We start from the raw sequence: 16,067 nt of genomic DNA on the forward strand, positions 1-16,067 counted from the left end.
CATTAGTGAGTCTAGCGACCTGATCTGTGTGGGTAGTCGGTTCCATAGCTGAGGTAGGAAATGGCTGTAGGATCTTTTGTACGCCGTACTCATTCAGAGGGATCTCCCTGCGGGAATGCTGAGTCTTTTTCTGCTTTGGAGAGGAGGGGGCGGTTAGGAGTGTATAGGTATAGCTTGGATGCTACACTATGTCTTCTATCCTGTCAATACCTTTCAGAAATAATAAATAGCAGTAGTAGAAAAATATAATGTGTAAGGGCATCCCGCAATGGCAGCGTTTCTTCAAGCACTAGCCGGATGCTGAAGAAGTCCTTCCTTTCTCACCCCCCCCCCCCCTATTCTAAAGGCCTCCCCTAAAATTTAAGGGCATCCTTGATGCGGCAGTGGTTTTCAGGTGCCGAGGAAGTCCTTCCCTTATTCCCCTCAGTCCGAAGGCCCCTCTACCTCACCTTTTAAAATGTAAGGGCGTCCCTGGAGCAGCCGTGGCTCTCAAGCGCAGGAACTTGTCCAAACCTTTTTTAAACTCAGTTACACTAACCACTATTATTACATCCTCTGGTAACAAGTTCCAGAGCTCAATTGAGTGAAAAAAAAAATATTCCCTCCTTTTTGTTTGAAAACTATTTCCATGTAAATTCGTTGAGTGTCCCCCTAGTCTTTGTAATATTTTGAAAGCCCTGCGTTAAGCCCAGATTTGACCACACATTCTTCACTTTGACATATTTTCAATAAACTTTGGCTTTCTTCTCATATTAAGCAACGCAACGTATTTGGAAATGTGCACAAATCGGCAGTGGACTTCTCTAGTACTTGTTTCAGGATCTGCTGCTACTGAAAACTGGTGGCGTGGCTCCAGGCGTGACTATCTCTGACCTCACATAAAGCAATGAAGTTGGGCACTGTTTAAAAGTCATTTTTAGCACCACGGCCAGCTCCTCTTGAAGTGCTGAAAAGAACAGCTGATTGATTCACTGAAGTTTCTCCCATTCTGTGTTTGAGGGAAATGTAGAGACCATTTTAAGAAAACGTGCTAAGATCTGAGCTTAATGCTAGACTTTCTACACACATTAAGCACAGATTTTCCAGGGGCAATATTCATAGCTCTTTTAATTGGTGGGGAGGGGAGTTTGCAGCTCCCACATGAATTTTTTCATTAGCACAGAGGACTTGCAAAAAATTATTGCAGGAGGGAATGGGGATGGGATTTGACATACAGTATAATCTTGTTATAACAGATTCGCTTATAACGGAATATCGTTTATAGCGGACAAGGTCCGCTGGTCCCGGCCGTGCGCCTTTATGAATATGCAGAAAATCACCACATATAGCGGACTCGCATATAACGGACAAACAATTTGGTCCCCCAGAGCTGCTTTTAGCTGTAGTTTTGTTCGGCTATAACGGACATGCAGGCTCCGCGTACAAGGCGCGTGGCATGCCGGTGATACAGTATCAAAATGCAGCCCAGAAGAAAATGACAGAGTATTTTTCTTTCCAGTACAGTGCGACATAATGCTTTAGAACAACCTGCAGCCCAGTGAAATATTTTGTGCAGCCCCGGTCGAGGACGATGCAGTGTTTTCCTCTGCTGCCCCAGGGTGTTTACCGTCTTGCCGGCTCATTCCTCGGTCTTGCTGCAGCGTTTGCATGTTTGTGCGGCCACAGAAACATTTTTTTTCGGCCAATGCCACCCAGCGAAGCCAAAAGGTTGGACACCCCTGCTTTAGAGCACCTTTTAGTGTTCTGGTTTTTGCAATCATTTCGTGCCGTACCAATGCTTGGCTGAGTTTTGTTACTGATGTTGCTGATAGGCTTGTGCAGTGACAGTTGTTCATCGATTGTACGTTGTTTCAAGTTGACTTAAATAAAGTTTTTTTTAAAAATGCAACTCTGGATATAACGGACTGTTTTTCCAGGTCCCTTGAAGTCCGTTATAACGAGATTATACTGTACCACCTTTCTGTGGTTACAATCAACAGTGGTTTGCATATTATATACAAATAGTTATTTTGTACCTGGGGTTATAGAGGGTTAAATGGCTTGCCCAGAGTCACAAGGAGCTGCAGTGGGAATCAAATCCATGTCTCTAGTTTCTCAGGCTGCTGCATTAACCTGCTCCAAGGGCTAGATTCACTAAGCAAACCGATTGTGTACTTTGCGATCCGATTTCCCTCCAACCCGATTCACAAACCTCTGTCCCGATCATCCTCTGATCTGTGCATGCAAATGAGGGGGGAACGACATTCAAATGCAGACAGGAAGTGATTCGCTAAAATTTTAAAAAAGCAACACCGACTGGACTGGCCGCTCCAAAAATAAGTGACCGCTGAGGTCCTTTCCGACTGCCCTGCCTTCTGCCACCCTGCTTCTCTGCCCCGTCTCAGCCCTGATCTCCTGCCCCTTCCCCCGCACTGCGAGCCCGTGATTTTAACCTGCGGGTTTAAAGCGGGTTAAAACCACAGGCTCGTTGGGCTGTTCAAAAGTAAAAGTTTTTGGGTTTTTTTTTTTTAAGTTGCGGCTCTCAGATGGTCTGCACATGCGTCGGGATCACTCTCTAGCGATCCGTGTGGATGGGAGGGGGGGAGCGTGTCAACGATCATTCCCATTTGCATGCAGGCCTTTTGTGAATTCATCAGCCTCCATGCAATCGGGCACAGATCGGACACAGAATCGGGGGGTTAGTGAATCTAGCCCCAAGTACATTCTGCCTCCTGTTTAGGAGGGGCTAAGCATTCCCACTTTAATTCCACATTAGTTAGTGTGCAATAATCAGAACAAGGTAGTTGGTTAACTCTTCCAGGCTCGTTGCCCACCCTTGGCACGTTCGCTCCCAACAAAATTACCCCCCAAAATAAATAATGCATAATTAATGCATGCTAATAGGCAAAATGCTGTAATCCGTTTGGTGCACTAACTGTGTGCTAGGGCTTAATACCCTTTAGAAAAAGGATCCCTTGGTAGATTAATCCTTCACGACACCGGCAAAGGGCAGTATAAAGTCAAAGGAAAAGCTTCTTTTGGTAATCAAGTAATCAAAGCAAGAAAGTCGGTTTCTGTTACTCGCTTCCACCCTGGACATCAACCACATTAAGATTTACTTCCTTCTCTCAACATTTCTATCGTCTTCAGCACATTTTCAGTTACTCATACATAAGAACATAAGAAGTTGCCTCCACTGGGTCAGACCAGAGGTCCATCTCGCCCAGCGGCCCGCTCCCGCGGCGGCCCACCAGGTCCTTGACCTGTGAAGTGAATTCTTGACCTTTATAATCTACCTCTACTTCTATAACCTACCTCTGCTGCATAAGATTGGGATTATGGCCAGATTGGGATTATGGCCAGAAAAATATCAATAAGCAATGTTATAAATAGGGTGCATGCAACAGAAAAAAAATGCACACTCTTTCCAAAGAGTGCACACCATTTATGACAAAGGATTAAAAAAACCAACAAACCAAAGGGGTTGATATCCAGTACGATTTAAATAGCTGCCGGCTGGTTACCGCACCCATTTGGGGATAACCAGTCATTTTCAGTGGCGCTTAACCAGTTAGCATTGCTAAAAATAACCCAGTTAGCCCAAACTCAAAACTGTCAATTTTGGAGTCGTTCCAAGGGTGGAGTCAGGATTTGGCCAATTAATTGCTGATATTCAGAATTTAATCGGCCAAGGTAACCCTTAAATAGGACCACATAAAAGTCAGTCCTATCTTTATGCATTGGCCCATAATCGGTTAAGGATTGAATAGTGCACAGAACTGGCTATATGTTAGCTGGCTCCACAAACCCAAAAACTCAATGCCAGGGCCTCTGGCAGTGGAGGAGCGGCCTAGTGGTTGCAGCAGCAGCCTCAGCCACTCTGAGGTTGTGAGTTTGACTCCCAGTGCAGTCCTTGTGACTCTGGGCAAGTCACGTAACACTTCATTGCCCTAGGTACAAAATACATGCCTGTCTAAAATGCGTAAACCACCTTGATTGTAATCACACAGAAAGATCAGTGTATCAAATCAAATCCCCTTTACATGGCCCAGCATTGAATTTCCAGGTTTAGCAAAATGCTGAGCACTGCTGGCCAAATATCAAACCCCTAAAATTTCAGATTTTTTTTCCCTGTTGTTTTGGACGTGGGAAATTTCCCACATCATTTCCAAGGATTGCACATCCCTACTATTTATCGTGACAAACAGGCCTACTTTGCAAACAAGAATGGAAAACCACTTCAGACTTACATTCCTCAGGGTCTTGCAGAATGGAGAATCACTGCCAGCCACTTATAGGGGTTTGCATATCACTTCACCTCCCCCTCTGTCTTCCTCCCTCTCATCTTTCCGTGGGCTTTCACGGTTGACATAGCTGCTTTACAAACAATGTCATCCCCCCTAGAAGCCAGGCACAGATGTCGGTTACAGGATCAATTACCTATTCTGAAAGCATTTATGACCCGGAGATCAACTCTGGATCAAAGGCCATACTCCAAATGCCACAGCACGTGTGCAAAGAAGCTCAACTGTGGGTTTGGGGGTTTCTGCATTGAAGGAAAAGTGGAGGGGGAGGTAAAGGGTAAGTGGGCAGGCAAGCAGCTCAGGAGAACACAGAGCAAGGAGGGAAGCAGAAAGATCCTAGCTGTCTTATTGTGTCGCAAGTGCACCCTTTGTTCCTGGTAGCCTCTGAATACCAAGGAGGAGACCAGGGGGCAAAGTAGAATGGAATGCTAAAGCTCTCTCAATAGTATTAATCGAAAGCTATGAAAATCTACTGAAATAAATTCAAAAATTGCTCCATCAGTTTTCCCTGCCACAATTCAAAGATACTTTTATTGAAATAGTTTTTACGTCTCTCCGAGTCATTGTTGTCTGTACACACGTGAATCGAATCGAATCCAGTATTTCTGAGTCGTGCCATGCCTAAATAGGTTCAAGCCAACTTACAATGTAAGGAATAACAGAATATATGTGCTACATTACAGCAGTGTGAGGAGGACAGAGTTGTAAACAGAGTATAGTACTCCCCCGATATTCGCGGGGGTTCCGTTCCAGGAACCCCTGTGAATCTTGAAAAACCACGAATACGGTTTTTCAGGGGGGAGACTGGAGAGGGCAGCGGGAAAGGCAGGAGAGAGCAGCCAGAGCACCGGCGAGTGAAGGAAATCACTCGTGGTATGCTCCGACCGCCTCTTCCTGTACTAAAGTCGGGCCTTACCAATCATGAGCTGCGTGTCTGGTCAGCGGTTCGTGGTTGGAAAATACCGTGAATGACCGGGACTGTGAACCGCCAACCGCAAATTCGCGGGTGAGCGCTGTAATAGGGAAGGGGGAATTGAGGTTCCAGACTATACTGGTCTAACATTTGAGTATGGTATTTAGTGACACTAGGTATTTTGAGTTAGTTGTCTACAGTGTGTGTGCTTTCAAAGAAAAGAGCTTTTATGTTTTTTTGGAATCTGTTATGGAATGTTTACATCCTGATGTCAGTTGGGAGGTTGTTCCAGGTCTTGGTGCCAAGATAAGTAAAGAGCAAGTCAAATGTGCATTGGTATTTAACTCCTTTGGGCGATAGAAATACCGTAGTTGGAGCAATTCCAGTTTTCTGGTTGATGTTGACCAGGAATTGACAAATAAATTTATGAGTGGTTCAGTGGTTTTTGTCTATACTCTATTCCATTTGATATTAACAGTATTGTATTGTTAGAGTCATGATTAATTGGGATGAGTAGAAGAATGTCATCCGTGTATATGCATTCATTGTTGTTGAATTTATTATAGCCTAGTGAGTTCATGGAAAGGTTATAGACGATCAGGCTAATGGTGATCCTTGTGGTACCACAAAGAAACAGGAAAGTCATACCCCACGCAGTTGATGCAGTGTATGTGCTCTTAGTATGAGTACAACTGTATTCACTCATCCTTCAACTTCCAAACAATATCCTCTGCGTCATAATTCAGATTGCAATACCAGCAATGTCATTTATTTGATTCAATGTCCATGCCCTCTTATTTACGTTGAAAAGACCAAAAGGATGATCAAAACCCAGATCATTGAACATAGGAGTTGCATCAATAGAAATATTACTAGTGCACCCTTGGTTGAACATTGGAGTGAAATGGGACACCAAACTGGAGAACTTAGGTTTTTGGTCTTTAAGGTCATTAAATGAAGGAAGAGAGGAGGAGACATGGATCTTATTCTTTCACAAGAAGAACAAAGAGTAATTTACGAGATGAAGTCTGTGGCACCTTTTGCTCTCAGTTTGGAGGTAGATTGAAGCTCCTTCCTTTAAGGTCAGATCTCTCATACTAGCACATTTCAGCATATATGCTGGTCTATTCATCAGTTTTTGTATTGAAACTTAATATATTTTGTCTTTATGGGTATAATTGTATTTTAGCACAAAATTTTATTCTGTATTATTCATTGTGGGTATCCTGAAAGCCTGACTGGCTGGGTGTATCCAGAGAACCCCAGATGTAGTGTATGGATGTCCAGTTCTGCATTTTTAGAGAAACATTCTGGGAGAGGTGATGTGGAGGTGATTATGATTGTGGGGAATTAATAATTGAACTCTCAACAGGGCCCAGAGTCCTGAAATTAATCGATGGTGGTTGAAAGCCCTGATCACCAAAAACTAGAGGTGAGAAAAACTAGTGCAGCTAACAGGATCTCTGTTCTTGTCTCTTTTCAGGGAAAAGCGTGAGCTGCAAGTGAGGGTGTCCGACTGCATTCAGCTGAGCATGCACGGGAAGAAGCGTCTGATCTCCGTGGAAACAAGGAGCGAGCAGGTCCATCCTGACTTCCGGAAGACTCGGAGCGGCTTGGTCCTCTACTGGCCCGGCAAATGAGCCAGGGCTGTACCTTGAAGAAGAGGGGAGGATGTAGTAATGCCCGTGTCATTCCATGTCAGGATGCGATTCTGCCTCAGTCCTGTTTTTCCTGACACCCATCTTCCCAGTGCACTCTGGTCTCCTGTCAACATAGAGTGAAATGCTCTGGGGTGGTGGCACAGATCTCCAGGCCTGGAATCGTAAATTGTTCCTGCAGTTATGTTGGTAACATGGGAAAAGTGGAGTCTCATTGATTTACAACCTGGATCACATGGACACTGTTTTTGCACTTTAAAGCTGTGCTAGTTCGATATTAATTACATAACCTCTTCTATTTACAGTCATGGGACAGATATCTCTGTGTATATATATCCTCTTGTGTTATAGGGCAGTGTTTCCTAATTTCTTCAAGCCAAATACCTACTTAGGTTTACCACATTTCAATCAAGATCCCTGACCATTGACCAGCAGAGATTTTGAAATGGATATTTTATTATTAAACAGTTAACTAATTTGGCTACATATAGAATATGTACAGATCATTGAAAATAGTATTCAGCACAAGACACAGTTATGTTTCATTGAGCTCTGGAACAACCTTACCTCCCCTCTTCGGAACTTGAGCTCTCTCCAAGTTTTCCGCAAACATCTGAAAACCTGGCTTTTCTCAAAAAATGTAAGTCTCCCTCCAACTTAGGAATCAAGGAAACTCTTATATCTTGGCATCCCAAGTCCTCTAAATTTTCTTCACACTTCTACCTCTAACCCTCTGTTGTAGTTCCTTCCTATTTCTCCTATTGTAAACCGCGTCGAGCTCTACGAACGTGGAGATGATGCGGTATACAAACCTAAGGATTAGATTAGATTAGATAAACTGTCTGACCCATCACAGGTGGTGTGCTGCTCTTACAAACTGAGTAAAATGAACAATAAGAATTACAGATGGCATCAATTTATTTAAAAAAAAACAAAAAAACAGGGGAAAAGAAAGTTCTTTACAAAAGTGTAGACCTTCCTCATAGTGACCAGTCAGATTCCTTGTTTCATTTTCCCAGAGAATAAAAGATGAAACCTGATTGGTCACTATGGGCAATTTCTCCACTTTCCTGAATCAAGGCTGTTTTTTATGCAAATAATAAATGAAAACTTAAAAAAAATACAGTAAATAGCACATAGCAAAGATACAGAAGTGCAAACTGTCTTCATAATATACAAAGAATGCAATCACGGACACTCAAAGTGGGGCCTGTTACTTCTTTTAGCTTCCTGTGCTTAGAAATTTTAGAAATGAGCACAGTTAGCATTATTTGTTATATTTCGTGTTCATGTCTAAACACCAGTTCTGACAGTTGTACATTTCAATATTCTAAATCACATCATAGAAAATAAAATGTCTTTTTCTAGCTTTGTTGACTGGTCATTTTTCTAATCATGTTGGTCCCAGTCTCTGGTTTATGCTTTCCTCTGTCTTCTTTTCTGTGTTTTTGCCAGTCTCCTATCCATTTAACATTTCTTCTTTCTCCATGTCCATCATCCATCTTTCCCCTGTGTGCCACTGTCTTTACCCCAGGTTCAGCATCTCTGCATATGTCCTTATTCCCAGCATCCCCCCCCCTCAAGCAGCAATGACATCTGTAATACTTAAATAAGCACATTTTAGAAAATTACTATGGGCAACTTCTCCACATACAAAAGAAAAATTAAAATAAATAGTATGTACTAACAACACTGAAGTAGAAACTGTCTTCTGAACATACAAGGAATGCAATTTAAACTCAAAGGCCGGGATTCTCTACGGCACCCAAATTAGCTGAAAAACGCCATTTAAACACCATTTTAAATAGATTTTCAGCGCGCAGCTGAAAGTGTAGGACAACCTGCAGAGGAGCAGCTAAGAATTCAGATTAAAATTAAGCCGATATTCATATTTTGTACTCGGCAAGCTTCTCTCAGCTGCATGATCTGCAAAACCAGTTTCAGATTCGGCTTCTTTGATAGCTGCAAACAATCTCCAGCTCACCAAGGAAATCCTTGCTCTGCGCTTCAAAATAGCACAAATCAAGTATCAGCCAGCAGTCGCTGATCATCATAGACACCCCTGAGGCAGGCTTCTGTTTCGAAACCGAAATACGGACCGTGTCGGGTCTGGAAGGAATCCGAGGACATTTTAATTGTACCATTGTATCAATAAACCTACTTTTAGCCAAGGTTGACGTGTACAGTTCCTTCCCCACTTTTCTTCTTGCGTTATGGTTTCAAGTTTTTCAAGTTTATTAGGATTTTATATACCGCCTATCAAGGTTATCTAAGCGGTTTTACAATCAGGTACTCAAGCATTTTCCCTGTCTGTCCCGGTGGGCTCACAATCTATCTAACGTACCTGGGGTTATGGAGGATTAAGTGACTTCCCCAGGGTCACAAGGAGCAGTGCGGGATTTGAACCCACAACCCCAGGGTGCTGAGGCTGTAGACTACCAAGCCATTCTATCTCCCACAACTGCCCTTCATTTCACTGCTCCTTATTGGATATGTAGTACATAAGGACATAAGAATGGGTCAGACCAGTGGTCCATCCTGCCCAGCAGTCCGCTCACGTGGCGGCCCTCAGGTCTTTACCTCCCTGGACATACATTCTGTAACTTATAGCTAGAGCACATACCAGTGGTCTTCACTCATTTTAAGTCAGGGTTACTTTGGATCGAAATGAGCTGATGGAAAGCCACCGAATATCTTCCCATGTGAACCCTCAACATTGTTCATCAGTGTGTGTCAATGACATCCACCCCACCCCACCAAATATTTTATTGGGCAAATCCTCAAAGAGGTGGGGCATTTCGAAGTGCATCCTCTTCATCTACTGAGAAACTCCTTGTCCTTTAAGCAGGTGACTGTTCCTCTCATCTACTTCCCCCCTTGGATAGAGAGAAGAGAGATACACACATACAAAATAAAAACCCAGCCACAGTGATGGTGAGGGACCACCCTGAAAATTTTCAAGTGCCGCCATTGGATCCTGGGTCTTGCATTGAAGAACACTGACATATAGACTTTGTCCATCAGGAGCTGCAAAACCATGCAGAAACTGACAATCCGGAAACTATGTGGTCAAATCTAAAATCCATCCTGAACGAAGCATCTAGCCGCTATATAAATACAGTAAGCAAACGCCGGAGAAACAAAAAACCACAATGGTTCAGCAAGGAAATTTCGGACCTCATTAAAAAGAAAAAAGAAGCATTTATCACCTACAAACATCTTGGGAAAAGGGAGGCAAAAGAATACTATCTGGCCAGATCTAAGGCTGTCAAAAAGGCAGTCAGGGAAGCCAAACTTCGAACAGAGGAAGATCTAGCACGGAATATTAAAAAAGGGGACAAATCCTTCTTTAGGTACATTAGCGACAGGAAGAGAAACAAAGATGGGATAGTATGCCTTAGGCAATCAGACGGAAACTACGCAGAATCTGATAATACCAAGGTAGAACTGCTAAACGAATACTTCTGCTCAGTATTCACCTGTGAAGCACCGGGAGCTGGTCCACAACTACAGATAAGAGACAGCCAAAATGACCTGTTTCATGATTACCCAGTAGCGTCTACCACGAACTTTCAAGACTCAAAGTAGACAAAGCCATGGGACCTGACAATCTACACCCCAGGGTACTCAGAGAGCTGAGTGAAGTTCTGGCTGAACCACTATCCGTGCTCTTCAATCTTTCCATGCGCACGGGAAAAGTACCCCTAGACTGGAAAACAGCTAACGTAATTCCACTCCACAAAAAGGGCTGCAGAACAGAGACAGAAAATTACAGACCGGTGAGTCTTACATCCATAGTGTGCAAACTCATGGAAACACTGATCAAACAGAAACTCGACAAAATTCTAGATGAAGAAAATTTACATGATCCACACCAACATGAATTTACCAGGGGAAGGTCTTGCCAATCTAATCTGATTGACTTCTTTGACTGGGTGACCAGTCATCTGGATGCCGGGGAGTCCCTGGATGTGATATATTTGGACTTCAGCAAAGCTTTTGATAGCGTCCCACACCACAGGCTGTTGAACAAACTAAAATCGATGGGATTAGGGGATACATTCACTACATGGGTAAAGGATTGGCTAGATGGTAGGCTTCAAAGGGTGATGGTAAACGGTACCCCCTCAAAAACGTCAGCAGTGACGAGTGGAGTACCTCAGGGCTCCGTCTTAGGGCCGATTCTATTCAATTTATTCATAGGAGATTTGACCCAAGGGCTTAGAGGAAAAGTATCATTGTTTGCCGACGCTGCCAAACTATGCAACATAGTAGGCAAAAGCAGTGTTCCGGACTTTATGACGCAGGACCTACGGCAGCTGGAACAGTGGTCATCAACTTGGCAGCTAGGCTTCAATGCTAAAAAATGTAAAGTAATGCACCTAGGCAAAAAAAATCCACACAGAACTTACACACTAAATGGTGAAACCTTGTCCAGGACCACGGTGGAACGTTATTGAGGAGTGATCATTAGCGATGATATGAAGGCTGCCAATCAGGTGGAGAAGGCTTCGTCCAGGGCAAGACAAATGATGGGCTGCATCCGTAGGGGTTTTGTCAGCAGAAAACCTGAAGTCATAATGCCACTATACAGATCTATGGTGAGACCTCATCTCGAGTATTGTGTTCAATTCTGGAGACCACACTATCGGAAAGATGTGTTGAGAATTGAGTCAGTTCAGCGAATGGCTACCAGGATGGTCTTGGGGCTCAGGGATCTCATGTATGAAGAAAGGCTAAAAAAACTGCGGATGTACTCACTGGAGGAGCGAAGAGAGAGGGGGGACATGATTGAGACCTTTAAGTATATCACGGGGCGTATAGAGGTGAAAGATGATATCTTTAGTCTTACAGGGCCCTCGGTAACCAGAGGACACTCGCTGAAAATCAGGGGAGGGAAATTTCAAGGTGATGCTAGGAAGTACTTCTTCACCGAAAGGGTGGTCGATCATTGGAACAAGCTGCCTCAGCAGGTGATTGAGGCCAACAGCGTGTCAGATTTTAAGAGAAAATGGGATATTCACGTGGGATCTATAGGGGAGTAAAAGTCAGGGAGTGGGTCATTGGTATGGGCAGACTAGATGGGCTATGGCCCTTTTCTGCCGTCAATTTCTATGTTTCTATGTTTCTATAGTATTGAGGTCAATACAGGCCTCTCCGCATAGGGCTACCCGCATAGGGCTACTCCGCATAGGGCTCCAGAAAAAGGAGGACGGATTGAGACATCCGGGTTTTACTTTATTTGAAAGCAATGGAAGTAAGGAGGATAGATTGAGACATCTGGGTTTTACTTCCACTGAAAGCAATGGAAGTAAAACCCGGATGTCTCAATCCGTCCTCCTTTTTCTGGAGCCATATGGTAACCCTATCTCCACAATTCTCCCCTTAGTTATAGGCAGCAGAACAGGGTAGTCCACTGGGTCCATAGCACTACCAAACCTTTACCCCACATGGTATCAGCAAGTAAGAGTTCTGGGGTGGGAGGCAGAAGCTGGTTCGTTTAGCCTCCAATCTAAAAAAAATAATAATGATATTCCACTGTCTCTGCCCTTTTTCACTAGCACACACTGTAGACCTGCAAAGCTTCCAGGTTATCAGTTCCAAAAGGGAGATTTGAGACCAGTTCTGGATTTCTTACAATCCTATTGTGATGCATTATGGGACCTGAAGTCCCAACATCAAAGGGGTAGAATCAGGAACTACAAGTACCACACTGCACTGGAGTTTTAAGTTCAAAATCAGGACTGGCCTTCCTGGAACAGAGTATTTATTTAAAATTTTCTATACCGTCTATAGCCTAAACGGTTTACAAAATCTTACATACATGAGTTTTAAGACAATATAAAAACAAATAAACATAAGAAATAGGATCCTCAGAAACACAGCAATCAGGAAAAATCAATGCCTAAAAAAAGGCTTTTACAAACAAATGTGTTTTGAGTAGTTTCCTAAATGCAAATCTATTACCACATTTTCGTATCTGCCCCACAAGTGAGTTCCACAATTTTACCCCTGCACAGCAAAAGGTCATTGCGCTGGTTTCTATGTGTTTTGGATAGACATTCGCCATTAATAGCGCTGAATTTTCAGAGCGCAATGATCGTTTCGCTTGGTAATTAGCCATCTTACTCTTAAAGAGTTCAGGGATGGATGACAAATCATCACTGCTTTATACTGGACTCTGAATGCAACTGAAGGTAAGGTGTGGTGTGAACATATTTCGACATTCCCGTTATCAATCTAGCCGCTGCGTTTTGCACCACCAGCAATGCCCTGCACCTCGTAACTTGGCAGCCCCTGTCTGGTGTACATGAAATCATTTTACAGACCAGGAAATTATAACCCAAAATGTATCAGGTTTGCACTGCACGTACAGCAAAGTACAGCTAAAGTCCTCATTTGTGCATTTCAATTATTCCATCACTACGTGCTGAAGGCACCATGTGTGCCCAATTCTTCCAGCATATACAGTAGCAGTAACGGCATTGTCTGCTCACGGAGCCGCTGGGAAGCATCAGCCAGCCTAACGTTTTCTTCTTCTTTTTTTTTTTTTTTTATATATAATGCTCATCAATTTGCTTCCTTCTTGTTTTCGTCCCCCTCCCCTTCCCCCTTTTCCATCCTGGCCCATTTTCTGACTCCTTTCTTGCCTGTTCCTATAGCAACGCGCTGTATGGATGGCATTTCCCAGTGCTGCCTCACCTCCCTAGCAGTACAGACCTGATAAGAATTCAGCATCGGTACGGTATAAAATACAAGAGTGGCAATGAATAGACACCAGACCCCTGAAAGTCTACTGAATCCTGTACCGTTCCAACACTAAAAATATGAAAAAAAAAATGTAAGCACGCTGACCCTGTTTATTTAAACCTCAGAGTATCATAACTATATCCTGAATATGTATTGATCCCAGAGCAGCAGGCAGAGCATGTGATCTTTGGAGATCGTGACAGCTATAGAAATGAATCGATCCCGTTCTTCTGCTATTCAGAGTAACACAGTCAATGGTGGCAGACAGAGGCTAATTTTTATGATTAGGAGGCACGAAGGAGCAATTTTATAGCGTATATAAAAGTCTACTGCAAATCCAGCAACAACGGTGCTTACTCTGAAGAAAACTGTCTGCACGATTTTCTAACTGGCGTACAAATTTGTACATGCAACGTACAGCATAAGGTCGATTGTGCTTGTAATTTGATGAATTCATTTGCTGCTAATTGACATTAACCACATTGGTTATAATTGGCACTAATTTGCATCTACGTGTGTAGCGTAGTGGTTAGAGCTACAGCCTCAGCATAGGCTGTGGGTTCAAATCCCCTGCTGCTCCTTCTGACCCTGTGCAAGACACTTGGTCCCCCCATTGCCCCAGGTACATTAGATAGTGTGTGAGCCCACCAGGACAGATAGGGGAAAATGATAGAGTACCTGAATGTAAACACATAGGCTATAAATGGTATATAACTACTAAAAATTAATAAATTCTATATGTTGCATGCCCGAATTCCAGAGTGTACAAATTCCAAAAGAAGAGTTCAAGATCGAAGCCAAAATAAAGAACAATCCAACAGATCTGCAGTAAAAAAGTCGAACAACAGAAACAAAAGGAAAGGCTGCAGAAATGATGCACAAAGCATAGGAATTTTTTGGGAGTCAGTAAAATGCTGGTTCTCATTTGTAGGGAGATAGGACCCGACGCGGTCCGTGTTTCGAAAAACACTCCTTCCTCAGGGGTCTGGGATGCTCAATGTCTCGTTTATCGAGAACCATATAATGTTGAACAGTAAACATAAGATTCGAGAAAACAGGCGACATTGAGCATCCCGGACCCCTGAGGAAGGAGTGTTTTTCGAAACACTTTTGAAACACGGACCGTGTCGGGTCCTGTCTCCTTACGAATGAGAACCACCATTTGGACAATGACATTTTACTGACTCCAATAAAGCTGGGCTTTGTACATCATTTCTACAGTTCTGGAGTTCAAGATAGAACATGGCTACGGTACTAGGGAACGCATAAGGTGTTATGGGCAAGTTATGTAACTTCTCCCCCTCTAATATGTCTTTTGTTAAACAATCAAAAAAAAAAATCAACAAATATTCAGAATAAAGCTGCTAATAGTGGAAGGAAGCAGGCTGAAAGGCAAGTAACTAACATGGAGAAAAAGACCTCAGTGTTTCAAGGAAACAACCAAGAAACTATATGTTCAGTTATAAACTGCCATACAAAACACATCCCAGGTCAAAAAACTCCATGGAAAAGATTCATAAAGATACAGTTTAAAATACACAAGTTAAACTGCAAAAAAACTGTAAAAACTTGCACTTATCTTCCATTCATCTCCCACAAGCATTATATATTCTTTATTATTGATTAATTTTTTGTCTTTTCAGATATTCCCCTGACGCAGCCACTTGGCGAAACAGGGCCTGTCGGGAATACTGAGTTCATTCTTTGAAAAGTGTGTCTGGTTCCGTATTGGAGCAACGGATATTTATTTCCACTGCTTGTGGGAGATGAATGGAAGATAAGTGCAAGTTTTTACAGTTTTTTGCTGTTTTTTTGCAGTTTAACTTGTGTATTTTAAACTGTATCTTTATGAATCTTTTCCATGGAGTTTTTTGACCTGGGATGTGTTTTGTATGGCAGTTTATAACTGAACATATAGTTTCTTGGTTGTTTCCTTGAAACACTGAGGTCTTTTTCTCCATGTTAGTTACTTGCCTTTCAGCCTGTTTCCTTCCACTATTAGCAGCTTTATTCTGAATATTTGTTGTTGTTTTTTTAATTTTTTTGGATATTCAGCTTGTATACTTTTTGATAATTTGTTATTTTGTTAAACAATGTCACTTTGGAAATCAGTGAAGTGGCTGCCAGGAGTCTTGTCCTTAATGGCTTTTACAAAACTGCAATAGAGGTTTGTACCACGAGTCGGTGAGGTAAATGCTCCAATGCTCATAGAATTCAATGCTGGGCCACGTAAAGGGGATTTGATTTGATAACCTGCTTTTTATGTGTGATTACAATCAAGGTGCTTTACGTATTTTAGACAGGCACTTATTTTGTACCTCGCCAGCCCGCTGTAGAAATCTGTACCGCAACTTTGTAAAAGGAGCCCCAAGGTAGTAATCCACTGAAAACTGACAGATAATCAAAGAAGCATATTAACCTCCCCCCTCCCCCCCTTTACAAAATCATAGCATGGAACCATCG

General features: G+C 42.8%; 1 protein-coding gene across 1 annotated transcript in view; it reads left to right on the forward strand.

Moving 5' to 3' along the window:
* MYO1G (myosin IG) overlaps positions 1–7,513 on the forward strand; it is a 348,860-nt gene extending 341,347 nt beyond the window's left edge. Inside the window, exon 23 of the mRNA XM_033931919.1 lies at positions 6,680–7,513. Within this exon, the coding sequence (XP_033787810.1) occupies positions 6,680–6,836 (157 nt within the window). The 3' untranslated portion in view covers positions 6,837–7,513. The remainder of the gene's footprint in view (positions 1–6,679) is intronic.
* The last annotated feature ends 8,554 nt before the right edge of the window (positions 7,514–16,067 follow it).

The sequence above is a fragment of the Geotrypetes seraphini genome, chromosome 2 (genome assembly GCF_902459505.1).
Source record: "Geotrypetes seraphini chromosome 2, aGeoSer1.1, whole genome shotgun sequence".
NCBI classification, from domain to species: domain Eukaryota; kingdom Metazoa; phylum Chordata; class Amphibia; order Gymnophiona; family Dermophiidae; genus Geotrypetes; species Geotrypetes seraphini.